General features: G+C 48.9%; 1 protein-coding gene across 8 annotated transcripts in view; it reads right to left on the bottom strand.

Moving 5' to 3' along the window:
- The window catches only part of GAS7 (growth arrest specific 7), a 192,471-nt gene that overhangs the window by 65,590 nt on the left and 100,365 nt on the right, over positions 1-26,516 (bottom strand). For 5 of the 8 annotated variants that reach the window (XM_057714434.1, XM_057714435.1, XM_057714437.1 and 2 more), the window contains exon 2: positions 8,093-8,213. In XM_057714434.1, the coding sequence (XP_057570417.1) occupies positions 8,093-8,213 (121 nt within the window). Of the gene's footprint in view, positions 1-8,092; positions 8,214-13,500; positions 13,608-22,520; positions 22,610-26,516 lie in introns of those variants that run through there. The other 3 variants (XM_057714436.1, XM_057714438.1, XM_057714439.1) reach the window with 3 other exon arrangements.

Below are 26,516 nucleotides of genomic sequence, written 5' to 3'. Positions count from 1 at the left end.
CGAGTCTCCCTGTCAATGCAGGGGATACACGTTCAATCCCTGATCCAGGAAGATCCCACATGCCGAGGGGCAACTAAGCCCATGAGCCACAACTATTGAGCCTGTGTGCCACAACGACTGAAGCCCACACGCCTAGAGCCCGTGCTCCACAACAAGAGAAGTCACCGCAATGAGGAGCCCACACACCACAATGAAGAGTAGCCCCCGCTCACCACAACTAGAGAAAGTCCATGTGCAGCATCGAAGACCCAACGCAGCCAATAAATTAATTAATTTAAAAAATTTTAAAAAACAAACAAAAAGAACAACAACAAAAAGAAAAACCTCCCAACTTTCCAACGTTGGCAACTCATTCAACATCTTTAAGGATGGTGAACGCAGCATGAAATGCTTCTGTGGATGGCCTCTGGCCTCAAGACAAGCCACTGTGAGGTAGGTACTCTACCTGAATCTTTGCAGGACAGCTCACCTGGTCCGAGAGGTGCTGACCCTGCCATGCCTCCCGCCACCACAGAGATACGACAATGACACCACTGCCCTAGATATGCAGTCATCACAGACCAGCACTTTTTAAAAGAGTTCAAACCAAGCACATGTCATTCCATATGGGTACAGAGCTCACAATCACCTTGTCCTTTTCTTGGCCTTTAATTAATGAATACAGATCAATCGAATGACTGGTAAACATCCCACCGCTTTATATGGATGGATTAGCGAGATAGGGCTGGATTAGTCATTCGATACAATCCGATCCCACCAGACTCACAAAGCCACTGGGCTCTGCAAAGCGATGGATGGTGAGGGCACAGTGACTGGCACACACATTCTAAGCAAAGCAGAGGCAAGCTAGGACGTCCCAGGCTGACATTCTCCAGAGAAGAGAAACGTGAAGGAAGAAAACTTTACAACTTCCTTACAACTTCAAGGCCTAAACTATTTCTCTAGACTCTAAGTTCCTTGAAGGCAAGGATGGTGTTCATTCTGTCTAGATGTCAGAGTGCTACACAGAATGGGAAAATGAAAACAGTAGAAGCCCCAAATTCTCTGACTAGCTGCAGCTAGAAACAAAGCTGAAACCAGAGTTCATATGTCTTTTTTTTTTTAATGGTAAAAATACTGAGATTAAAAAGAAAAAATTGTTTTTTGAGCTATTGACTCAAAAGCTTTGAAATGATAAGACCTGCTGCTACATCCTGTTATGTGGGTAAGAATAAAGACTAGAAATATCCACAAGCCTGCTACCCTGACAACACTTAAGAATACAAACATTAGCCAGGCGAAGGGCCTTTCTTGGTAGTTTTATACTCATTCTGGATCCTGTCACTGAAAAATTGAGTTATTTGTCTTCAAGTAGCTTTTCCACGAGATTCTACTTTAACTACAATAGTTTATGGTTATATAACCTTTAACCCTGGGACTATCATGCATGTTTACTTGTTTGAAGAAAATTGCATTTTCTCATTGAATTTCCGAAAGAGAAGACTGGATTTAAACTGACTCCTCAGCTTCAGAATATTTGATCCACTGACCATGCTGTCATCGATCTGGTTGTCTCCTTACAAGTCAAAAATAAGTGGTGACTATCAGAAAACACTTAGAAACACAAAGCAGAAATTTTTACTCTTTCCAAACAGTCGATTCCAATTCAGTAGGTCTGCGGCAGCACTAGTGTATTGATATTTTTAACCAAACTCCCTATGTGCTCTGTGCTCACCAAAGTTTGGGAATCAGGCAGAAAGAATGCCCAACGGAGGCATCTACGGACTTGTTTCGGAAGGAAACCAGGAAAGACACAACCCGCCCACCTGCTCCAATATGCCTGTTTTTATTGTGATATAATTCTTATATATTGAAACTCACTCTTTAGAAAAGCATGCACAGCAGGGGCTTTTAGTATATCCACAGAGATGTGCAACCAGCACGACTCTCTGATTTTAGAACATTTTCACCATCTCAAAAGGACACCCCTGACCCAGGGGAAGTCACCCCTCCCCCCAGTCCCTGGAAAGCATGAATCAGCTACCTGGGTCTATAGAGTTGCCTCTTCTAAGCATTTCACATAAATGGAATCATAAAATATATGGCTTTGTGTGTCTGGCTTCTTTCACTTAGCATGATATTTTTGAGGTTCACCCATGCATGTTGCAGGTAATTCCTTCCTTTTTATGGCTGAATAATTTCCCATTGCTGGGATACACCACATTTTGTTTATCCACTCACCCACTGATGGACATTGAGCTTGTTTCTGGCCATTAGGAACAATGTTGCTGTGAACATTTCACGTGTAAGTTTTTGTGTGGACATGTGTTCAGTTCTCTTGGGTGAATCTAGGAGTGGAATTGCTGGGTCATATGCCACACATTCTTTTTTATTTCATATCTGAACCATGTGCTGCTAATTGGTGACTCCACCTAACATCCAGTGATGTTCTTACACAGTTGACCCATACGTCATCTTTTTCAAAGTAACACTAGCAAACAATAAAATTCCATCTCCTTTGTCTTTTGATTTTTACAGGACTTCGACTTACTGGCAGCGTGAGTGACTCTCTAACCCACTTGGCATCTGCCGAAATTCCAAGAAAATTTAAAACTGCTTAAAAACTGCTGAGAAACGAGAGATGTGTTGTGTACTAAAGTGTTAACATTACACATTAAAATGAATCCCCTGGAAGGAAAAAAACACAGCCCACAGAGAAACAGATTAATAGTAAGATTTAAGGTCTAACAGCCTTCCATTAAGAAAGAGTCCATTAAAGAAAAATACCTTCAAAATAAAAAACATGAACACACACACAACCAATTCAATCAACTGAATGTACCAAACAAAAGCATCTTTTTAGCCTCACATTTGTTCAACACAGATGGAGAGATGAAAACAGACTGATGTTTTTGGGTGCAGAAGTTTCTCAGGGCAACTTTTATTAACTGAGAATTATCAGGGCTGCTCTCTCTGGGGAGTTCAAAAACTATCCAATTATTTGTAACAAAGAAAAGCTCAAAGAATGCTTTTAAAAAGTGTTCTCCTGGAAAACATATCCAGAAACTCACATTAGCTCCTGCTGTAATAAAGTTAAATGGGAATCTACTCATTTAAAGAAAAATTAAAACCAGAAATCAAGAAAAGTGCCAACGATTTGGCAAATGAATCCAAAAACTCAAATCCTGGTTTAATCCTCCAAACTTGGCTCAAAAACATAATAAAACTTTATACATATGAATTCTTTGTCAAAAGAGCTTAAAAACAATTCCCAGCTCTCCTGGGTATCAGCTGAAGCTATCAGAAGATAGTTGTGTTTCCCTTAAAAATAAGTTATTTTGAATTGTTTTTGCTACTAATCCATGAACTCAGTTATCCTTATTGCAAATTAAGTCACCACCCCCCATGCCCATCTTTCTGGATACTGAGGCAAAAAAAGAAAAGATTAGAAGAAAGGGGATGCAGGCATAGCTCGGCCTAGGAATGGCCAGGTAACTTTGAATGAGTCCCTTTCCCCCTTTGAGGGGGATGTGGGGGGACTCCCTTCCTCATGTGTAACATGAATGGGTTCTATTTGTTAGGTTGGGGATCCTCAAAGTTTTTTTTTTAAAGACCAGAGAGTAAATATTTTTGGTTTTGTGAGCTATATGGACCCTACTCAACTCTGCCATCTTCAGGCAATAGCAGCCTTAAGCAATAAGAAAATAAAAGAGCACAGCGGTGTTCCAATAAACCTTTATTTACAAAAAGAGACTGCAAGCTGAATTTGGCCCAAGGATGGTAGATTGCCAACCGCTGTGTACGATTATTTGGAAGGTTCCCCCTAAGATGACAGTGGAGTAAAAGTCACTGGCCACCAAAACCCTATAAATAATCAAGTCATCAAGGATTGACAGTGGAGAGAGATGTACAGCCCAGCACTCAGTGCTGCAGGAGCCTCCGGGTTGGGACAGACACCGGACTCTTCCTAACATTTCCATCGACGGCCTCCTCCTGCTTGGGTTGGGACCTCATCCATGCTCCACTGACCGTCCGCCTTGGGCTTAGCTGAAGCATCACGCTGTGGGGGTGGAATCAGGCTTTCCAAGAGACCACTGGGGGTCAGGTGATACAACCCCAAAGTGGAGGGAAATACCTCTCCAAGCAGAGAGGCATGGAGAGTGGGAAACAGGAGATGAGAAGGAGGTGAGCAGGTAAAACACCTCTGCTCTTCCATGGACTACTCAAATCTTCCAGAGAAGTGAACATACCTGCTGAGTGACCTGCTCACTGTCAGTTCACAGTCAAGGCTAGCCAGCATCATGTGACATCTTCCTTTGCCTCCCTTCCCCCTCTCACCCACCCTCACTGCTCTGGGCTTACGCCTCCTAAATAAGGTATTAACACTTAATCCTTGCATCAGGCTCTGCTTTCTGGAGAAACAGGGCGAAGGTGCCCCCTATAAATGATCCTCTTTCTTTAGAAATGAAAGACACAGATAAATGAAACTATCCGATTTAAAGTACACAAAGATTAATATATATAAGAGGTAAAATACTGACTCACACATTAAGCAAAACTAATCTTGGCCTTCATTACTGGCTTGAAATATCCCTTCAAAGTCCAAATGGTAAAATATATCTTAAATGATATCTAAAAAGTCAGCATCTCTCCAAAAAGAAGACCTGAATACTTATGACCATGTCACTGTTAAGTGATTAAATGTGCGTATCTGGTCTTCCAATTATAAACAGAACAAAACAATTCTGTGCTATATTTCTTGAAATGTAATTATCTGTTATATAAATAAGAGGTCCCCGAACAGGCTGGCTATTGATAATAGGTCAATATCCAGAAACTAAACACAATCCTCATTTTTGGCAACAGAGTCAACTTTGGGTGGGAAGGAGCACTTTCCAGGACAGTGCAGCCCAAGCAATTTCCTGATAGCAGAACCCCCGGGGTTCCTGGGGCCTGAGCTCAGGACCACCCTGCCTGACAAAATGCCCTGGAGAGCCATAAACCGTGAGGAGCTAAGGGGAGACTGGGGAGGGGAGCGCTTCCCTAAGTCTCGTGCTCTGATGGCCTTGCTGGGTTTATAAGAAAACAATAGTATCATTGCATTAACGTATCCACCGAAATTTCCTGTTAGCCATCTGGCCCAACACCATTTATTAAATAATGTGTGCTTTCCCCAAAGACCTAAAATATCCCCTCCCCCACCATAAATCTGATCTGTATTTCAGTCTGTCTTGACAATCTTTTCTCCTTTGCCTTTCAGGACATTTCCTGGAAGCCTCACATCTCTGACAATTCTTTCCAAGCCCCCCCTGCCCCTCCCTTAAGCATGGTTCTGCAGGGCTCTCTTTCTCCTGGAGGCTTGCCCCGGGTGACCTCCCGCAGGCTCATGACTTCTCTGCTGATGAAATGCAAATTCTGGGCCACCACCTGCGCTTGTGCAGGTCAGCTCCTGCACGAGGCCAGGCCAAGGGGCAAGTGGGGGGTGAAACCCAGCCTGCTCTCTGCCCGTCACGCCGTGCACCCACACCAATCCCCCCAGAGTCTCATCTTTAGCCCAGATAACCCCTGAGTCACAGACCCATCCATCCAACATATGCTGGCCATCTTTCCCTGAATGTTCCCCAGGGACTGGTGCACTCAACATGGATTCATCTTTCCTCCAAAGCTGTTCCTCCCAAGCCCCCTGTTCGCACTGCTCGTCTCCAGCATACGAGGCAAAAAATGAACCTGCACTTTCTTCCTTCCTGGACCTGCCACGTCCCGTCTGACAGATCCTACCTCCTCCTCTCCGGCCACAGCTGCAGACGCAGAGCTGACCTCATTACTTCTCTTCTCATCGAGTCTACCAGGTCCCTGCTCACCACCCTATAACTCATCACCGCTGCACGAGCAATCTTGGCAGGATATTCTGAGGATGTCAAGGCAGCGCTCTGAACCCTTCCATCGCTTTCCATGCTCACAGGGCCAAGTCCTAACTCCTCCCAGTGCCCTATTATGGGGACTTCAAGTACCCTTCTCTCTCTGTCCTCACCCACACCAGCCACACCGGCCTTCCCCCTGCTGCCACCGCAGCTGGGAACTCCCGAGTCAAGGACCTCCCCCTCACCCCCACCCCCCGCCACCCTCAAAGACTTGTCTGATGCCCAGATAAAGCTGGCAACTCCCTTCCTTGAGCTCCCAGGTTTCCACGTTAACACCTGAAACACTCATTGGTATCCATGTCTCTGACTCCATCAGACCTGCAGTCTTTGAAGGCGGAGACAGCCTCTGGTTTGATTTTGTATCCCAGAGCCCAGCACAGGGGTCCTGTAACAAGCCCCATGCAGAAAACCCTAAATGGATTTCAAAATAAGCAGATTAGCCCGAGCAAGGTAATACACATGTAAACTGGGCTTTAAACTCGCTACCTTTGTATGAGTGTAAAAACTGGGACAGAATGACTATTGTGCCCCAGCGCGCCCTCTGCGAAAGAAGTGATTAGGGATTAAGGGAGACTCGGAGAGCTTGGAAGAAAGGTAGACAGACAGGGAAGAAGAAGAGAGAAATGGCCCGTGGTGGCTGAGAGCAGGAGCCCTGCTTCCCGGACAGTGGTGCGCAGCTCTGGCAGCAAAGATCCAAGGGTCAGGGCGGAAAGGTGGGTGCAGCTGGCCCAGCCCTGAGGAGACACAATTGCCTCCAGGAGTCAGGTGGTCAGATAAATGTGGGTGTGAGAAGAACGAGAGGTCTCTCTGGTAAGTACTTTCCTGCAGAAAGGCAGTCAGATTAAAAAATTTGCAAAGCAGCCCCGCAGCCCGGGTCTAAGAAAAGATTCCTGAGGAGAATCAGAAGGACATCTGATCTTCCTACCCCTTAAAACTAAAAAGCAAAATCTTTAACGTGATGTTCAGGGTCCACATGATCCCTTCAAACATGACTAAGCCTTGTTGCCATGCTTCCCATCTCGGCCGAAGGTACGGTACCTCCTCCTCCAGGAAGCCTCCCCTGACCTCCCAGGGTCTCTCTGGGACGTGATCTCAAAACGCCGTCAGCTGCGTTCTCTGTTCCTCCCTCTGAACAGCAGCTGGCTATCCTGTCACCAGCGCCGCACCCCACCCCCCAGCCCCCGCCCCCACGTGCAGGTTCATAAACATAAACATCAACTATATCAATGGTCGCGTCAGGTGGGAAGAGGTAGCCGTACGTCAGGTAGGCACAGACAAGGGAAGTGAGGTGTCAACAGGTGGATTCAGGTAAAATTTCACCTTCTGCCTTGGCCCACACACCTGTGATTCCCACCAAATCTAACTTCCTGGGTTTCCATCCTCCCCATTCTCTCGTGGCAATTTCCCTGGGGTCAAGAGACAGAGCTGATGGCTGGCTTTGCTCTGCCAGGCCCAAGACCACAGGCTGTACACCGCTCTGCCCACCTTATTATAGGTCCTGCCACTCCTCCTTCTGTAACCTTCTCCAGCCTTCTCGCAGGTCACTCTACAGCCTACGTGCTGGGGTCCTGGAGCTGTTGTGAAGCCTCAGGATGCCCACAATAATCGGAAGCAAGATGTGGTCCTGACAACTCGGAAATGCACGCGGAGCCTCTAATGAGCGGTTAGGATAAATAACCCATAACGCGTCCCAGCATTTCCCAAAAATCATCCTAAGAAACGCCAGCCAGTGAGATACTTCAGGGAAGAGAGACTGATGCTGTGATGAAATTAGGAAAACCCTACCCTCATAACCCCTGTTTGGGTACCAATCAGCCCATTCCAAGTTCCAAGAAATCATGCAGTGGCTTAACCTGTTTAATTTGATTTAAACCAGCCATGGACCATAGACCCTTTTGAGATCCCACTTTGGAAAACACAGTCCCAGACCATGAGGTTGGGTTCCACAAAGATGCCAAGCGGTTGTAAAGTTCCAAAGATGACCCCAACCTTGAAGGGCAGCCCTCCCTACCCAGGCTTGGTCCCCTGCCACCCAGCCCTGCGGGGAAGGCAAGATTCCCCTGCAGCCTCTAAGGTAGATTTTGGGAGGGAAAGTCTAAAGCCCAGGAGGTGGAGGAAGGAGCAGAAAGCCGCCCCTCCAGATGGATAGGACCCCAGGGCGGGTGCAGGGTGCTGCCCAGGGCAGAACTCACCATTGGTGGCCGTGTTGACATAGTAGCGGCGGCCCTGAGGGGACAAGTAACTTTGCCAGCCCGGTGGGAGGACGACGGTCTGGCTTTCCTCTCCCGGCGGAGGGGGGACCATTCCAGGCTTCTGTGGAGGAGGAAAGAGAAGGTCATACACATGTGGCATTTTTGCAACTGTCTTTCAACCAGGAAGTCAGAGGCAGATGAAATCTCCCTGGAATGGCTCGATGTGGGGTGGGGGTGGCGTGTGGCCCACAAGCCTCCCTGGGGGAGGCCACAGGCTGCAGGTGTGATTCTGGGGATTGCCTGAGCGTGAGATGTGAAGAGCCCTTGATTTTCAGAACCACCGCAGAAGGGACAGCTCCCCCCAGAGGATGGGGAGATGCGATCAGTGATCAATTAACATAAGAGCTGGGCTTTCTTCTCCTGGGTCCCTAGAAAACCACTCACAGGAGTGCTGCACCTGCCTGGAGGCAGGAGAGGTGGGGTCACTGACTCTCCAGCTTCCACTGCAGAATCTGAAAATCCCCAGGACCACCAAATACATCAGCAGACAAGGCCCAGGGCCTGCTGTAGGAACCGACCAGAAGTAATTAATGCAAGTCTCAGCAGAGCGAGATGTTAAATCTTCCATAATTAAGCCAGGACTCGATGAAGATCTAGGTGGGGTTTTTCTAGTCAAGTGTCCAAATCACTCTGGGAAAGAGAACTGGGAATCTGAGTTGAAGCAGATTTCTTTCCATCATATGCACTCATGTGCCATTTTAATTTTTAACTATGCACGGTAGTACTTTTCTTAAAAAAAAAAATCAGAGAAAAAGTATACAACAGCAAAACAAGATGCAGACACAAAGGCTAAAACAGAGGTGATTTGTGGGGAATTTTTATTCTTTTCTTTTTGCTTCTCTCTCCCATCTAAATTTTCTTCAATAAACAAAAAAGCAAAAGTTGTTAGCTACAGAATATTGAAAAATAAGGGGAAAGGGTCCAAGTTAGCCCATCATACAACTGCTATTCCTTGTGAAGAAGTAAATTGACTAAAATCAGAATTCCAGCCACACGAGGAGAGATGCTCTGAATTTCTCAACAAAGCTGGACCCCGTTCAGAACTATTAAAACTCATCAGCTCCTAAGTGCCCTCAGCATCCCCCCGCCATGCCCGCAGAGGCAGGTCCTGATCGCTGGTGACCACGGCTTAGGAAAACATGAGATTGAAAGTGAGCAGGAGACACACACAGCTCCCAGACTGCTCTCGGCTTTTCTGAAGCTGCAAAGCCACGTGCTTCTGCTTCCTGTGGTGCCCTCGGTGGGATGGGATCAACCCTAGCTGCTCCTGGGACTTCGAGTAAACACAGCCTCCCCGTGGCCCTCTGCACAGCAGCAGTGTATGTTTCATTATGAATTTTCACAATTTAATTAAAACCCTTCCCAAATGCCCTGATGGCTTGCTTTTGTCTCCCACACCTGTTAACTCACAGCCTCTCTCTGATTCTGTGCGAGAGACTGGCTACTAGAAGAACTGCCAGAGACTGGACCACAGCCAGGAGGCCTCCTCACCAGCAGAGCACATCCACTGAGCCCAAGCGCACACCTGTGCGTGTTTACCTGGGTGTCTAGACACTGCTCTAGTTTGGAAGGTGAGCAAAATACATGCAAACCCTGTGATGTGTATAATATCTGTGTGTATAGTGTCTGTGTGTATAATATTTCCCACATGCAGGAGATGGACAATTTTGGCTGAGTGGAGTTGGGAGTAAAACAGGAGTAGGGAGATCAGGGGGTTGGCTGAAGAGAGAAACATTCTAGAACCAGGTTGCTTCTGCTTGAGTTCAGGTAACTTATAGCCTCCAAGAAGAGAAGACCAGATTGGAGCTTGTCTAAATAACCTGGTAAGAAATGAGAACTTGTTAAGAGGTATTAAAGAAGGCTCAGAGAAGGACATGGCCAGAAATACTTTGCAGAGGAGAGAGGGACCCAGAAGCGCAGTGAACACCAGCCCTCCGGCCTCAGGCTCACTCAATCCTGACATGGCCCCTGAGCTGCCACGTGACCTGGGGAAATGACTCAACCAGCTGTGTCTATTGCCACATCTGTGAAATGGAGGGTGACGATATTCGCCCGGTGGTGGAAGATGCCACGGAGGTGAAAAACAAACTGGTCCCCCAGGGCAGTGCCTGTCACCAGTTGTGCTCAATAAATGGGAACTCCAAGCAGAAGGGGGGCTGTCCTATGCTGAGCAAGACCAGGCTTCCCACGGCCTCTGCCTCCTATACTGTGATGCTCAGGGGTACGCACCTGGCCTCCGCCCCGCCCTCCCCATCACCGCGGCTGAAATGTCACCATTAACAGTCACCTCTCTGAGCTTTCTGTTTCCAGGACTACTCAAAAAGCAAACACAGACCTGCAGGGGAGGCTGCGGGGTTAAGATGCTGACACACACTCTGGTGAAAAGACCTCTCCTTAGCTGGGCTGATGGAGAGAGTGGACGGAACCTTCTGGGTCCCACCTGTGAAACAGCATCAGTGACGTCTGTCCTGTCTCCACAGCTGCATGGTGCTTTTCTCTTTAGAATGACTAGTTAATTTGCCTAGTAACTCTGTAGGGTCAGAAGCAGCCCAGGTTTCCATCTGAAGACTGGATATGCAGGACCCTTCGGAAGGTACCTGGGGGAGGCATCCCTGATGCTGAGCCCAGAAGGGCCAAGAGGTGCTGAAAGAAGGGAGGGGGGCACCCGGGCCAACTCAGCTAATTTCCTAATTTGGCCAACGTGGCAAGGATGGTCTCCACATCCCCTCCAGCATGGCCACGGGGCCCCACTCTGCAAGCCATCTGGCTGCGTTCTGCCTCCGCCCACTCCCAAGGCAACCACAGTCCCCTTGTTTTCTCCCCTCTTCCAGAAAGAAGTCCCTCCTGTTGATTGGCCTGTAGTAAGTCAGGAGTCAAAATCCTGTGGACAGGGACTTCGCTGGCAGCCCAGTGGTTAAGACTCCACGCTCCCAATGCAGGGTGCCTGGGTTCGATCCCTGGTCAGGGAACTAGATCCTGCATGCTGCAACTAAAGATCCCGCACGAGGCAACAAAGATCCCATGTGCCGCAAATAAGACCCGGCACAGCAAAATTAATTAATTAATTGAAAAAACACCAAAGGATGTGTAGACAACTGGGTACACCCCCAAGAAAACTGGAAACAGAGCTCAAACACAGACTTGTACTCACATGTTCACAGCAGCATAAATTATCTACAATCGCCGACAGGTAGAAACCACCCAAGTATCCGTCAATCGATGAACAGACCAACAAAACCTGTTGTATCCACGAAAAGGAATATTCAGCTATGCAGAGGAGTGAAGTATTGATACACGCTACAACACAGATGAACCCTGAAATCATGCTACCTGAAATACGGCAGCCACAAAACCTCACATATTGTACGATCCCATTGACATGAAAAGTTCAGAAGAGAAAAATCTGTAGAGATGGAAAGCAGATTCGTGGTTGCCGGGGGCTGGGGGGGAGGGGAAAATGGGTACAGGGATTCCTTTTGGGGGTGATGAGAATGTTCTGGAACTAGATAGCGGTGATGGTTGCACAAAACTGTGAAGGTATAAATGCCGCTGATAGTAAATTTTACGTTAGGTGTATTTTAACACCCACACACAGCTGGCCTCCCTGCCTGCAGGCCCTCACCTAAGAGGCCCAAACCACCCACATTACCTCACTCCTCGTGGTCACGGAGGCGCAGGCCTCCTGGGAGACTTTCCCCACAGCCGTCAAGAGGATTCAGTGTGAGTAACCACCTAGTAATTAAGGTCTCTGCCCAGCCTCTTCTTCTAATCAGTTTCCTTCCAACTTAAATCCCTCCCTTCCCTTCCCTAGTCTGGTGGCTTCTCCCCTTCCATTTTGACAGCTCTTTCCCATGGGAATAGGAACTAGAAGCAGGAGTGAGGAGTGAGGTTGGGGGAAGGAGCGGGAGTCGGAGGAGATGACACCAGTTTCCTCCAACTCAGAAATTCTTAACCTCATGCATAGGACGGCTTTGTGGGAATCAGAAAATGCTGGCTCTTCCCCAGATGGGCCACCCCCTGAGGGCAAAGCTGGGTTTCAGCCTCCCTTGACCCCCACCAATCTGGGCCCCCTTGTTCAGTAAACAACCTGCTCAACTGTACATGACAGCCCATCCTCTGAGAATCTAAAGAAAACTATGGCTCATCTACCCCCCCAAGATGGAGGCATGTGTGCACCTACTCATTCACCTATTTCCTATGGAACATCAAGACTTTCTAGACCACTTCAGAACCCTAGTCTAGAAGGTCCTCAAGAAACATGTGAACTCAGATCTCATTTGCAATCATCGATAATGACTTTCACCAAATGTTTACAGTGCGCCAAGGACTGGGCCAGGTACTTCACATACTCATCTCTAATCGTTACAAGCCTGCCACAGAGATGCCATTTTTTCCCATTTTAAAAATAGGAACCTGAGCCTCAGAGAGTTTAATATCTCACCCAATGCTACACATCTAATTAACTGGTGAAACCAAACTTTAAAATATAAGCTTTGTTTCTGTCCAGTTACCCAAATCCTGGTTACCCTCAGCCCATCTCTGTCCAGTTGTCCGTGATCAGCTCCGTATCTTCACCTGGACCACCTGACCATCCCAGCTCCCACCCAAGAAGGATGGCAACTCCGGCCTGATTCTCCTGCCTGTCTCACGGTCTCCAAACGAACATATGCCTTCCCAGGAGACATGCAGAAATATCACCGCCCACATCCAAGCAGTCACGTTCCCCGCCTGTGGGCTGACTTCCTCGTCTCCTTACTTAGATCAACACAACCAAAGAAATTTTCCTCTTAATGAGGGCTACTGATCCCCCCTTGGGGGTGGGGGGTGCGAAGCAGGCAAACAAAGGGAAGTCACTCAGAGATGAAAAACAGATCCCCCTACAATGGTGTTTCTCAAAATGCGGTCCCTGGGACACCCTGTCCGTCACGAGTGATGTGGGTTCAACTGCAGATTCCGGAGCCCTGACTCCAAATCAGCCTTGAGCCTGGAAAGCTGCCTTTTACCATGTACCCCTAAGTCTCATGTTCAATGAGCTCAGAAGAGACGGGTTTGCAGCTTTCTTTGGAAGGAGTGATGGAGAGAAAACCTCACTTCTGAAATCAAAACTGGGAACAGAAAATTAATGATTTATAAAAAGACAGTGTTTGGCTGCCTGGCTACTTACGAAAGAAAAGACTCCTGTTCCCCTAGCCCAGACCCTTCGGGTAGACTACTTTCAGAGAGACCCGACCTCGCCTCTCCTGCCTCCAGGCAGTACGAACCCCTCACTCAGCTCCTCTACAGCCTCCTCAAGTTCAGCCCGGGACTCCCCGCCCCTCAGGAGACTCCCGGGAGCACCTGGTTCTTACCTCCCGCAGATGTGAGCAAAGGGTCCTCGCTGGTGGTCACGGGTAGTGGTCAGACGCTGGATTTCGCAGCCCAATAGGACGGTTTTAAGGTCCCCCCCATTCCGTGTCTTCTCACCCCAAACCCAGAAGCAATAAGAGCGTTAAAGAAAGGCATATCCACAGGCCCCCACACCCCCACTCCCAGATCTATATATAACAGTGCTGAAGTTGTCAGCCTAACGAGCCACTTTCGGGCAGACCCGTTGCCATGGCAATGACTGCTAATGAGCCCGCTGCTGTGATTGGCACCGCCTGAAGGCTTCTCCACAAAGAACTCTCCAGCAAGTTCTCCCTTCCCAACCACACCGCCAGCTGGGATACCTAGGAGCAGCCAGGACATGGCCGCGAGTGCCCGGGAGCCATCGGTTCCCGGGAACTGCTTCGTTACAGGGGCTCTGAGCCATCCCGGATGCAGTGGCCAGGAGGGGCCTCCACTGTCACTCAGCATGGGTCGACCAATTAGGGATCAAGGCCGCAAGGGACCACCAAGAAGCCCAAGACCCAGCTGGGCCAGAGACTGGAGAGTCACGTCCACCCCACGCCTTTCTGCGGACACCTGTTGAGGGTGGAGAGAGTCCCACACAAAGCTGGCAGCTACCCAAGGAAAGATCATCTCTGGCTACATGTTAAGACACAAGGCATGAAGCAGGGCTCCACCACGCACACCGATGCTGCCAGCCTCAGGGTCTGTGTCCACGAGGATACTGGGCACCTTTCCACTATCTCACAGGTGAAAGTATTGTTCTCTCTGGCCCTGGCAGCCTTTCTATCCATGGAAAGCAACTCAGAAAAAAGAGCTGGGGAGGAAGGAGGGGACCCACGACAACAGCACAGTGCATTCTGGGAAGTGTAGTCCCCCAAGTAGTTTTACAGGCTGGTGGGAAAAGGATGGACACTGACAGCATCTTCATGGTCTTCCAGGGCTAAGAGATTTGGAGACCAGGCCAGAGGGCGGCGGAGGAGGAAGGGTCACACAACAGAGTAACAGAATGTAAGTTTCAGGAAGCAAGGCCATGTGCATCTTGTTCTTAGCTTTAGTCTTGGCTCAGCACTCAGAACATGGGATGGATGGATGGATGGGTGGATGAACAGAAACCAGGAATTGTAGTAGAAACTGGGCTTCAAACAGATTTGAGAGGCTATTTCACCAAACAAGTAAACAGAGAATGGCAGTCCAAGAAATGTATGTGCCCCACCTGTGAACAAATCCCAGCTCTCCACCAATCTGACGGAACGGACTGTTCAACTTTGAGTACAGGGAGGTGGGAGAGACAAGATAATACAGTGTTTCTTTAAGTGCAGAAAATACATTGAGGAACAATATCCAGAAGCTTCAGGAACAGCACAAACTTCTACTCATGAGCTCATCTGGTCTCCAGAAGAAAAATTCCAGGAAATCACTTAGCAACCTCAAAAGAGGGGGGGAAAATACAGCATCTACGATACAAAAGCCTAAAGTCATGAGAACAAACTAATGGAAAAAGGGCAAGTTGGTTTAAAAAAAAAAGATATTAAAAAGGGACAGGATGTGCTCAAAATTGTAGGGAAATTTAAAAGGTAGTGACAGAAGGAACATCCACATTGGTTGCGATAGAATATAAAATCAGCATTGCAAAAAGAAAAGAAAAAAAGAATCAGTTATGTACAAAACAAACTGAAGAATTTTTTTTTTTCCCGGAATGCAAAGGAAATGGAAAAACATGAAAACAGAATTGACAGAAGAGCAGGTCAAGATGCTAGGTGTTCCTGAAGAAGAAACTAGAACAAAAACCATAACAGAAAAGAAACTATAAGTAAAGGTTGATGGGGGGGGGGGGTGGGGAAGAAAACGTCCCTCAGCTCAAAGATGACACATAGGAAGGTCCTGCACTGCTCCAGGCAAAATGGGTTTTAAAAACCCAACCGTAAGCAGATACCCTCTAACAATACAATGATACAGCAAAGAAAGGATAAAGTTCTGCAACCCTTTATGTGGGGGGATGGGTCTCTAATAAAAAAGGATAAATAAAGCTGCTCTCATCTCCTCTGTGACCACATTTCCAAAGACACCCCTGGATTGGTATGTAGAAAATGCTGAGCCCATTCCATGTGGCCACCATGTCTTTCATGAGTGAAATCGATCAAAATACATTGCTCTACAGACAAGGGTTCAGGATATTTACCAATCGCGTGTGTAAAAGATGCACTCCAACTGCCTGAAAGGTTAAAACAATTATTACAGGCGAAGAATGAAGGCCTCGAGGTAAAAAGGACCAGGGCTGAACACTGAAAGCAGCTTTTAAAAATGTATAAATAATCATTGTAAACCTAGTTACAGAACATGTGTCTGGGTCATATTCTCAATATTTAGTGTAAAAAAAAAATGAAATAAAAACCTGGATCACAATTCCAGATAATACTAGAAAAGATCAAGAGGTGGAAGAAAAAAAGCGAGGATGCCGAGAGAAAGGAAGCAGAATTCCGCTGTCCCTTCCCATCCTGATAAAGAAAGTCCCCTTCTTCCTCTCCTCCCTCCTGCCGAGCCTGTCAGGTACCTGCCCAATTTGCTACCACCCTCTGACATCTGGTATTTGTTCTGCTCTATTTCCTAGGGAAGGACGGGTTTCCAGCCACAGGGAACACGGCAGAAGAGAAGGGTCCTTGGGGACCACAGACTTTCCTCCACGGAGAATCCTGAAGCCCTGGAGTCCACAAAGGTGGACAGAGTGGGAACAAAGCACTTCACTGGTGGAGGGAAAGCTCAGGAACCCAAGGCTTCTAGAAGATCTCATTTGTTCCTCCTGTTTGCCTCTGGAAGCCCTCAAAAGCCAAAGCCACACTCATCATTCAGAGAAGATCACGACTGCCTGGTCTGAGTCTGAGCTTTTCTGCTTCCCTTGATCCACTCTGGTTGGACCCCGTGTGAAAGGGGATCAAACCATAAGGCTCACCTCTAGCTTTTACCAGCCAGAAGCCACAGAGCCATGGGGATGCCTTTCTCCCTTCCACTTCTCTACCTGCAGAATTTCTTAGCAAATGTGACCAACTCATTGGAGGTTTTGCCAGAACTTCCATGAGTATACTCATACTCCTCTTATTAGAAATCACCTGGTTGGGGACTTCCCAGGTGGCGCAGTGGTTAAGAATCCACCTGCCAATGCAGGAGACACGGGTTTGAGCCCTGCTGAGGGATGATTCTACATGCCATGGAGCAACTAAGCCCGTGTGCCACAACTACTGAGCCTGTGCTCTAGAGCCCGTGAGCCACAACTATTGAGCCCGTGTGCCGCAACACTGAAGCCCATGTGCCGCAACAAGAGAAGCCACCTCAATGAGAAGCCCACGCACCTCAACGAAGAGTAGCCCCTCCTCACTGCAACTAGAGAAAGCCCGTGTGCAGCCTCAGAGACCCAAAGCAGCCCATAAACAAATTAATTAAATAAATAAATGTATTTAAAAAAAAAAAGAAATCACCTGGTTGGCAGGGCTGCCTCTTTGAGCCCATTTTATTTTACTGTACCATATTTACTTTTTTTAAAAACTTATTTTTATTGAAGTACAGTTGATTTACAATGCTGTGTCTCTGAGTCCATTTTAAAGGAAATTTCCACACCAGGCTCTAATCACTTAAATGCAAATATCCCCAGGACTCTTCTAAACCTGGTACCCAAGTGTCCTCAGGGCTCATTGCTTGCAGTGGATGGATGGATGGATGGATGGATGGATGGATGGATGGACGGACGGACGGACGGATGGATGGCGTAACTTCCACAGCGATGATCCACATCCCTCTGGCTTGACTGCCCCGCTTGCTCACGCCAGACCTTAGCCCCCGAGAAGCCTCCCAGGATGAGAAGCCTCCCAGGATGAGAAATCTACCAGGGCCCAGAGACTGACCTACTTGGACTCCACAGCCCTGTTCCCCACAAGCGTCTGCCTTGCTTTTCCCTGCCTGCCTCAGCGACCATCCGCAATCCCCCCACTGGCCCCAGAGCTGTCCTCCATCCATGACGCTGCCAGAGGAAGCCTCACACCCTGGCTGCCACTGGTACCCACTCCGAGAGGTGGACATCAGCACCATGGGGGTTTTCTCCCAGCACCCACAGAGCTGCCAGCCCTGGGTCTGGAGGCCCAACTGCTTTGAGCATAGCAGGCATGCCTGGCTCCTGAAGATTCAGCGAGAGTCCCAGCCACTCTGAATATCCGTTGCAAGCCCCCCAGTGCCTCCCTGGGGGCCCCGCAACTCACTGGGCATGTTTCTTAGGACTGAATAGGCAGAGGACACAGAACAATAAACTCTGTATTTTCTGACCCTGAAAAGGAAGGGAATGATCTGGTGAACCAGGAATTTTGATGAACGCAATTACAATGTAGCCCATGCAAGGATACAGGAAGTCAACCCTCACAGGAAAACTTGCTCAACTGGAAACCATGGGGTCTCCGGCGGGGCAAGGATGGATGAAAAGCTTTGCAAGCCATACTGAGAATTACAAGAATAAGTTGGCTGAACGAACCCTCCGGGTTCTGAGGCCACTTCATGGCCTTGAAGTGTCTGGGGGCCAAGCAGTAGAGGGTAGGAAGGAATCGATCGTGTAGGAAGTGGCTTCTCCGTGGGCCCTGCCCACCATCCTGCATGGGCCCCACTTCACGGACCCTAGAGGAAAGAGATTTTATTTTTGTTGCACCTGCCATACAGATATAAGACAGAAGGGCCGATTAACAGGGTTTCCGAGGAGACAGCACAGGAAATGAGGAACCCTGGATGACTGGTACTTTTCCTGGTGACACCATCCAGCATGACTGGGATCTGAGAGATGCCCCCTCCTCAGCATCCCCTGGGAGACTGGGAGAATCTCCACATTGACCGAACACCATATTGTGCCACCAAATATAACAGGCACTCTTGCTGTTTACGAGGCCTGGAGCAGGTGCCCAGAGGCCTCATGGCCATGTTGAGGTCCACACGGGGAAAGAGGTTCCTGTGGGAGCCCCTGAAATACGGAGAACAGCTCCGGGAGTAAGATGGGAAGCCACAGATGCTTTCCCACCTTGGAGTCTGCAGGGGCCTGGGGAACCCCTGAGAAAGCCCGTAACGTTTGTCCCATTTCTCAGGTGCATCTGATCCTGATGCTTTGAAGCTACAAACGGCAAAACAGTGAGCTCCCAGCAGCCCTTTCCAGCTTCTGGCTTCTGAGCAGGAAAAACCCAAGCGATTCTGCTCACTTGTGATTAACAAAGACATTTGATTCAGACTCAGCTTCCTGACGGGCTGTGGAGAATGTTGGCTCCCTTCCTCCTACCCCTCCCCTGGCAGATAAAAATAGCAGGGTCTGTTCTGACATCCTACCCCCATGTCAGGAGCATCAGCAGAAAGCACAGGGGTCTAGGCTTAAAGCGACTGTGTTCCCAGGCAACGAGCTGTAATTAACGCAGTCCCCTTTGCCTCTCTGGACCTCTGTCTCTTCATCTGTAAAAACCAGGGGCTGCCAGCCCTCAAACACTGGGGTTCTACACACTGAGCAGCGTCTTTCGTAACAGAGCCCAAAACTACCACAAGGGAAATTTCAAGGCATTTAAACGACCAGTGCAAACTTGCAAAAGCCATCGTCACATAAACAAAAGACCTCCTGATGAGGAACGTACATGTGACATTCCCTTTTTTTTTCTGCATGATTCCCCCAAACTCTCTTGAGGTCCAAAGAGGAAGAGATCTGAAACTCTTTTGGTCTAGCGATACTGCTTCATTCATTCCAGACTCAGGATTGGTGGGAAAGACACCAGTGAAGTGATTAACAAAAATTGGAAATCATGAAGTTTATGTCCAAACCAGGATACTATTATAAATTGTGGGCATTAGACCTCAAACCTCTACGAGGAGCCTGAACACTGAATTCTCCTCCCTTTTCCTACATGGCACTGTTCTGGCCTCTTTAGGGCTGAAATGTCCCTATTTGTCAGGGAAAGGAGTTGGGACAAAGTTTAGCACTTCCCATAGTTACAAAGGATCTCAAAATACATCCTAGAAGAAAAGAGGAAAAGAAAAAGAAAAACAAAAAACCGCATCCTAGATTTTCTATACTAGTTTATCTCTATAATGATATCAATTATCCTGCCCTAGAAGATGCTCTTGCAGGACATTCTGAGACTCACTCACCAGCAACACTCTCCCTAGGGAGCTCCTGGCAGGGTGAAGACCCCTCTAGATGACTGTGGGTCCAATTTCCCTTTGCGGAGGAAAAAGCCTGGGAATAAGAGAGTTTTGCCAACACTTCATTTTAGGAGGGGAAAGATAAAGGAGAAAAAGAAATACGGCCTTTCTTTAGTATTAAGGTGCAAAACCTCAAAATGCCTGATGCCATTTCTGGCACTTCTCTAAGTTGTTATGACTCTGAAGGAAACCCCATAACCAAATTTCCCAAGCATTCTGTTCTATTTTGTAAGGAGTTCAGAAGTGAGGGAGACAGTTGCAAGTTGCTAACCCGGGCAGTCAGAGCCTCAGGTACCTCTTGGAAAGCAGCCTGACTGCCAGAAAGGAACTTCAAAGACAGGTGACACAGCTGTTGCCCACAGCTGCTCCAGGGGCAAAAGCAGGCTTCCTCGGGGGAGTTGGTACCATTTTAAAGGGAAGTGGACTAGAGCTCACTAGGGTGTAAAGGTGGATGTCTCTGATGGCCTGTCTGTGGCCAAGACCCAGCTGATCCGGTTTTACTGATGCTATTCACAGGTCCACGGGGACCAAAAGAAACCCGGGCAGCCAGTCTTCTCACCATAGAGACGCACTCCAGTTACTCTGCAGCCCCAACGGCCTGGGCTCCCAGTGATTCCAACCAAAGCCTTCTGACTCTGCGAGCTGGTTTCCAGCGAGTCCCAATTGGCCCTGAACCATGAGCGCTGGAGGGAGATTAAGCTAAGAGGGACTGGAACTCTTTCTATGAGTCAGAAGGGGTGCGATTCCAGCCAACCCAAGTCAGCTGCCGTGTCTGCAGCCTCCGCTCCTGGTGCATATAAAGCTTAGACAAATGGGACAGCCAAGGACCTGGCCAATGAGGTTTCTGATCTACCACCGCTCTGGGGCACCGTGCAGAGAACATGGACCCTGAGCTGCTGCTGTCCTGCTGTGAGATCTTGAGCAACGTACTTCATCTCTGCTGGCACGGAATTTCCTCATCTCAAGAACACGGAAGTTGGACCAGATGGTCTCCAGGGTTGGTTTTTCTTGTTTATTTTTTGTTTGAAAGGTATAGCCTAATGCTCAATGATTCTGGATGTTAGTATATCTCTTTTAAGGACGTGTCATCTTTGTCGGAGGAAGAAAATCACTTTTCAAGTGTAGACATGGGGTCCAGAGGCATGAGACGGTCCTGAAATGCTGCCCGGGCCACAGACATCTGGGCTTCTGCCTGGCTACCTCGGAGCTCAGCATCTCTGCCTCTCACCATGGGGAGTTCTGTCCTGATGGCCTGTGTCCACCCCTTCCCTGTCACTCCCAGAGCCACGCACGGTTGCTATCTTGCTAAGAACGAGATGTCCACCTGGCGTCCTGGGATTCCCTGTGTCTGAAGTTAGAATTCTCCCTGCACCCCCAGCCGGCTCTGAGAGAATCGTTCTGGGCCTGCTGGCACCCGCACCTCTCTTCACCATCCGCACGGCACCCCGCCAATGGCCCGCACCCCACACACCTCCGTCTCTGCCAAAAGCTTTACCGGGCTCCTCCCCACTCCCTGAATGCCCCTCAGTGTTCAGCTACTTGCTCATCCCTTCTTCCCCATAAACCTCCCTGCCGCCACCCACAGCCAGGGCCAGACCTGCCCAGCACTCTGCAGCCAGGCAGCTGTAACTGTCAGCACTGGATGGATTGGTCTGGGTTCCTTACGATTCTCATTCTCCACGTGGGGTCCCTGCACTAGGAGCCCGGGCAATCTCTGCAAGCTGGTTAGAAACGCAGGGTCCTAGGCCCCACCCTAGAGCCAGGCTCTACATTTGAAAGGTCCCTGGGCAATTCAGATGCACTTTAGGCTGAGAAGCCCGGCTGGGAACTAGGTCACCTGGCCGGTCAGAGGATGCCTCAGCATGACAAGTACCATCTCTCCTCCTGGTACAGGTTCAGACCTTGATCGGAAGCCACGCCAAAATCAGAGATGCTGATTTTGACCCAGCCCGTGGGAGAGAATGTCCTGGAGGAAGGTTTTGTGCAGAGATAGACAAGCCTTTGCATAGAAACTGGACCTCCCACAGCTGTCCAGCACATAGCAGTCACTAACGTCTTAGCTCATAAGAGGACCCTCTTTCCAAAGAAGGGGAAGTCTAACTTCCAGGGGCAGGAAAGTTGGCAAAATAAGGCTGTTCTCCTCTTAAGTCTCAGGAGAGGGTCCATCACCTTTAGGGTGGCCACGGCTGCCACCACCAAACTGGACAGAAGCATCCAGCCCAGCCTGGAACCCCAGTGCGGATACTGGATTAACGGGGTGAATACTCAACTACTTTTTCGGAAGCTGTGTCCTTTAAGGGGCTTTCACCATCCAGTGTCCCAGTGGGAACTGGGCCATGGAGTAGAAGGTAGGTGGGTGAGTGGAAGCCAAGCTTCGGACGTGGGAGAAGTTAAGGGGTGGGGGGTGGGGGGGGGGCAAGATCTGGACTCCAATCCCCACCGTAGAAAAATCCATGTCACCAGCCTGCTTCTCTGTCACCCTGAACTTAATTGCTAGCCCGGGTAACCAAGGGGGAGCCAAGACTCCCTTTCCCTCCACAAACATCTCCTTTTCAATCTTTTGCCCCCCCCCCTTCCTGCTTTCTCCAACATGGGCCCACATCTTCTCCCCTCCTCTTGCCTCGGGCCCATGAAAGGTGCCCCCAACACATCAGACTCTGTACGCTCAGCAGCGGGGAGCCCGTTCTCAGAGGGTTCTCAGCACTGCCTCTTTAAAACGCTGGAGTCATCTTAGAAATGTGTAGAGAAAGGCAAGCTGCACACACGTCGGCAGGTGAGTGGAATCAGTTCTTACCATCGGAGGAGAGCTCATCGTCTACGGGGGCCGCTAACTCAGACAGTCGTGGATCCTGTCTGCAGTCCTCGGGCTGCGGGCCAGGCCCCTGCCAGCTTCCTCTCCACGGGCCCCTCTGCGGGAAATGAGGCCCAGGCCAGCAGCTACCCCAGGGTCAGGGCTCCGGGCACCCCGGAGGATGTTCCTGTGGCTTTTCTCATTACTGTTCTTTCACAAAGAACCCGCTACATTGCACAGTTCCTTCCAAATCTGCTCCAGCTCTTGTGGGGAAATCAACAACGCATTCTGGACTTTCCAGATGCAAAGGATCTGCAGGCTTTCTTTCTTTTTTGCACTCTCTCTTTTTCCCCTTTCTCAGCTAAAAAAAGTTGGCTGAGGTCACGAGATACAATGGCCAAGCCTGTGTCACTGACCAGATGCCTCCCACCCCCAGGCCCGTGGACAAGAGCGCCTTTGTCCGCTGTATTTTAGGCGGGACTCCCTGGGTCTGCCCAAGCCCTGCTGGGGAATGTTCCGCCAACTTCTTCCCAACCCGAAGTCAAGGCTCTGGCCCTGGCTTCAGCCCCAGCTGTGCGAACCCAAGGTCAGATAAAAACCAATGTAAATGCGAATGCTCCCCCAAAGAACCACTGTGTTAGACCCGTCCAGGGCTGAAAAGCTGCTGCCCACAAAGAGGCAAGATGAGGGTCCCCTGCCTTTGCTCTGCCCTCGTCACCTCCAACCCTGGACAGACAGTGGGGTAACGTGAAGGCAACGCCGGGCATCTCAGATGAAAACGGGCTGGGGATCACAGAGCTGTTCGTCTCACGTGAAGAACGGACGAAACCCTGAGGGCAACACTGCCTCCCCCAACGAAATGAGTTTCGGCAAGGACTTGGCTCCTTGGTGAATACACCCTATCTCTCGCTCAGAAAGCTTTTCGGAGCAGCTGACGGATTAGCATTTCTGGGTTTCCTTTCAGATGCAAACCTTTGGGATTTTAGGAACTGATGCTTTACATGGAAGTAAATATGGTTTTCCGGAGGAAGCGAAGTAATGAGGACTGGGTGGTTTCCCATAAACTATCGCTTCTCTCAAACGCATGCATGACGTGTCTGCTTTGGAAGGTTTCAATGCCAGCTCCTTGGGTGGGGGTGAGGCCATCAGTCCTATCGTTTAAGGACAGAGTCAGATCAGGGTCAGGCCTTTGCTGGTTCACTACTTACTGTGATATGCAGGGTAAGGTCTCTAGGCTTCAGTTTCGTCAAGTGTAAAATGGAGGTGATCACGGCATCTTTCCCAAAAGGTTGTTGTGAGGATTAAATAGGGAGCAAAACTCCATGTAAACACTTAGCACCATGCGAGTGTAATGTGAGTTACTACTGTTGATGTGGTTACCATCAGCAGGGGCTGAAGGAATAGGCGCTGCAGTTTCCCTGGACACAAAACAACGTTTAGACTCCACAACAAAAAACAAACAGCCCGATTTTGGCAAAGGTCATTTCACCAAAGAAGATTTACAGATGGCCAATAAGCACATAAAAATATACTCCGTCACTAGTCGTTAGGGAAATGCAGATTCAAACCACAGTGAGATGACACCTCACGCCTATTGGGATGGCTACTATCAAAAAACAGAAAACAGGTACGGATGAGGATGTGAAGAAACTGGAACACGTCTGCACCGCTGATGGGAAAGTAAAACGGTGAAGATTCCTCCAAAAATTACACACAGAATTAGCACACAATCCAGCAATTCCACTTCTGGGTATATACCCCAGAGAATCAAAAGCGAGCACTTGGGTATTTGTACACCTTTGTCCATAGCAACATTATTCATGATAACCAAAAGGTGGAAACAACCTAAGTGTCCACTGATGGATGAATGGATAAACATAATGCAGTCTATACACACGCTTAAATCTACATTTGTAAAATGGTCCCAAGCCTGCCACTAAGAGAAGTGAGACCACACGTGTCCAGGGATGTGAGTCCGCCAGAGGCTGCTGCGTTATCTTCTCCCTGGTGTGGGAGGCGAAGCCAGGTGCAAACTCTGAGCAGTGGGACCAGCCATGCCTGAAATACAGAGTGAGGTCCTTCTCTGCCCCTGGAAATGGGCTCCCACCCCAGAGAAGATGAGAGCAAAACTTCATCTGCACCTAGACAGCCAAGACCCTCACCCTCAGGCCCTCTGGTTTTGTGGAATTAAAATGGCAATGGAAGCTTTCATAACCCGTGACTTCTTATTTTTATAACAGCAAAGAGGGGATGGTTTTCGGGCCATTCAGCCTTGACACTGCTCTGACCAGCATCACACGGCTGAGCAGATACAACCACAGACAAATAATGCATCCCTAAAGGCAACACAGAAATCACCATCACGGCAGTTCTCTGTAAGGCCACCAGCCGACAGCAAGGGGCCTTTCTGGACCATGATAATTGAGGAGGCTGATCTGCTCTGACCTGAACTAAAGCAGAACAAACCAGTCCTGCAGAGGTTCTAGTCTCTAGGACCCACCCAAGTTAACATTTCTGGGTGTGTATGATTTGTATATACATTCTACTGGGTTTCCTGTGTGGGGTTACCCTCATGTCCCAATCCAGAAGGCACTTCTGTTCTGTTTTACGGATAGTCCTCTCGCATTACAGTTGGCTGGGAAAAAGCACAAATTGTTCACTTCCTTTTGGTCTCTGAAAATAGGTATGTTTCTACCTATGGGGCCACGTGGACAAACAAAAGACATCAGGAAACCCGTGATCCAAAAACAAAAAAATCCGACAATCGTTTCCACCGAGCTGCATCTTCCCGAGTCGAATGGAGTCAGATGCAACCAACCCTCCTGCGATTATTCTTTGTTTCAGCTGAGTTGAAAACTGTCAACCAAAATAGGCCACGTTTGCTGTAGGACCTCATCCTCTGTTGAACAAAGTGTCTTGTGTTACAGTAATTAATAAGAAAGAACATCTGGGGATGGCGATGACTCACTTTTTCTAAAAGCTTCAGAGGCATGAAGGGAAAAATTATCCACCGGTCCGTGCAGTCTCCAGAGTACAGGATCTTAGAGCCACCCCTCCCCACCCCCAGCCCCAATACGCAGCCCCTTGGCTACACGACCCATCAAGCAGCTAATAACTAATCACGTTCATAACTAATCAGGTTACTAACGACCCTCTCCTGAATGCTGTGGAAGATGCAGGCCAGTCTCATATGTAGGAGTGGACTTCTAACATTTGGAAGATAAGGCACAGACAAACACACGGGTAAGAAAAAAAGGAATAACCATACAAAGGAGTCTGTAAGGAGCGCCAACTGATAAGTCTGTGAACAATAAGAGCTTTCAGAGTCCAGAGGAGAGCAGAGCGCTTTCCGCTGGGATGGGCAGGGGCGGCTCCTCAGAAGATACAGGATTTGCCCGACAGCAGGCATGAAAAGGAAGGGCTTGACCAGAGCAGAAGGACACTAAGTAAGAAGTACAATAAGCCTTGGCAACTGATGAGACGCGGGCGGAATGGAAGAAAGTAAACGTCGACTCCAAAGGGAGCAAGAGAAGGTAGAACCAGTCGCCCAGCCATGGTGGGAACCCTTTGGGGGGACGTGGTGGAGTTTGTTGTTTACATATCCAAGTTCAAAGTGATCTCGCGGCAACTGGGGTGAGTCTGGCCCTCAGCACATGAAGCTGGCGCATGTGCAAGGAGAGGGGGGTGAAATCCTATAGGTCAATGCTGAGTTCCTGCAGAAAGGATGCATGGCGGAACCTACAGGGGCAGCCGGGGGGATGGGGGGCACTGGTGGTCGCATTCAAGTAACAGGAGAATGAATCCATCCCACCCCCGTGCCCTCCATTCACGCAGACAGTATCCCTCAGGCCCCTCTCAAGGCTCTTAAAGGAAAAAAAAAAAATCTTAATCTGTTTCCCCTCCAAACCAGCCCAGTGCCTCCCACTCAAGGGTTTCGTGATGGGGAATGAACGGATGTGGGTTCTGAGAATCAGTCATAGGAAGCAAACGAGCAGGGGA

Source organism: Hippopotamus amphibius, chromosome 17, assembly GCF_030028045.1.
Source record: "Hippopotamus amphibius kiboko isolate mHipAmp2 chromosome 17, mHipAmp2.hap2, whole genome shotgun sequence".
In the NCBI taxonomy this organism is placed as follows: Eukaryota; Metazoa; Chordata; class Mammalia; order Artiodactyla; family Hippopotamidae; genus Hippopotamus; species Hippopotamus amphibius.
This window is presented reverse-complemented; position numbering and strand designations above follow the sequence as displayed.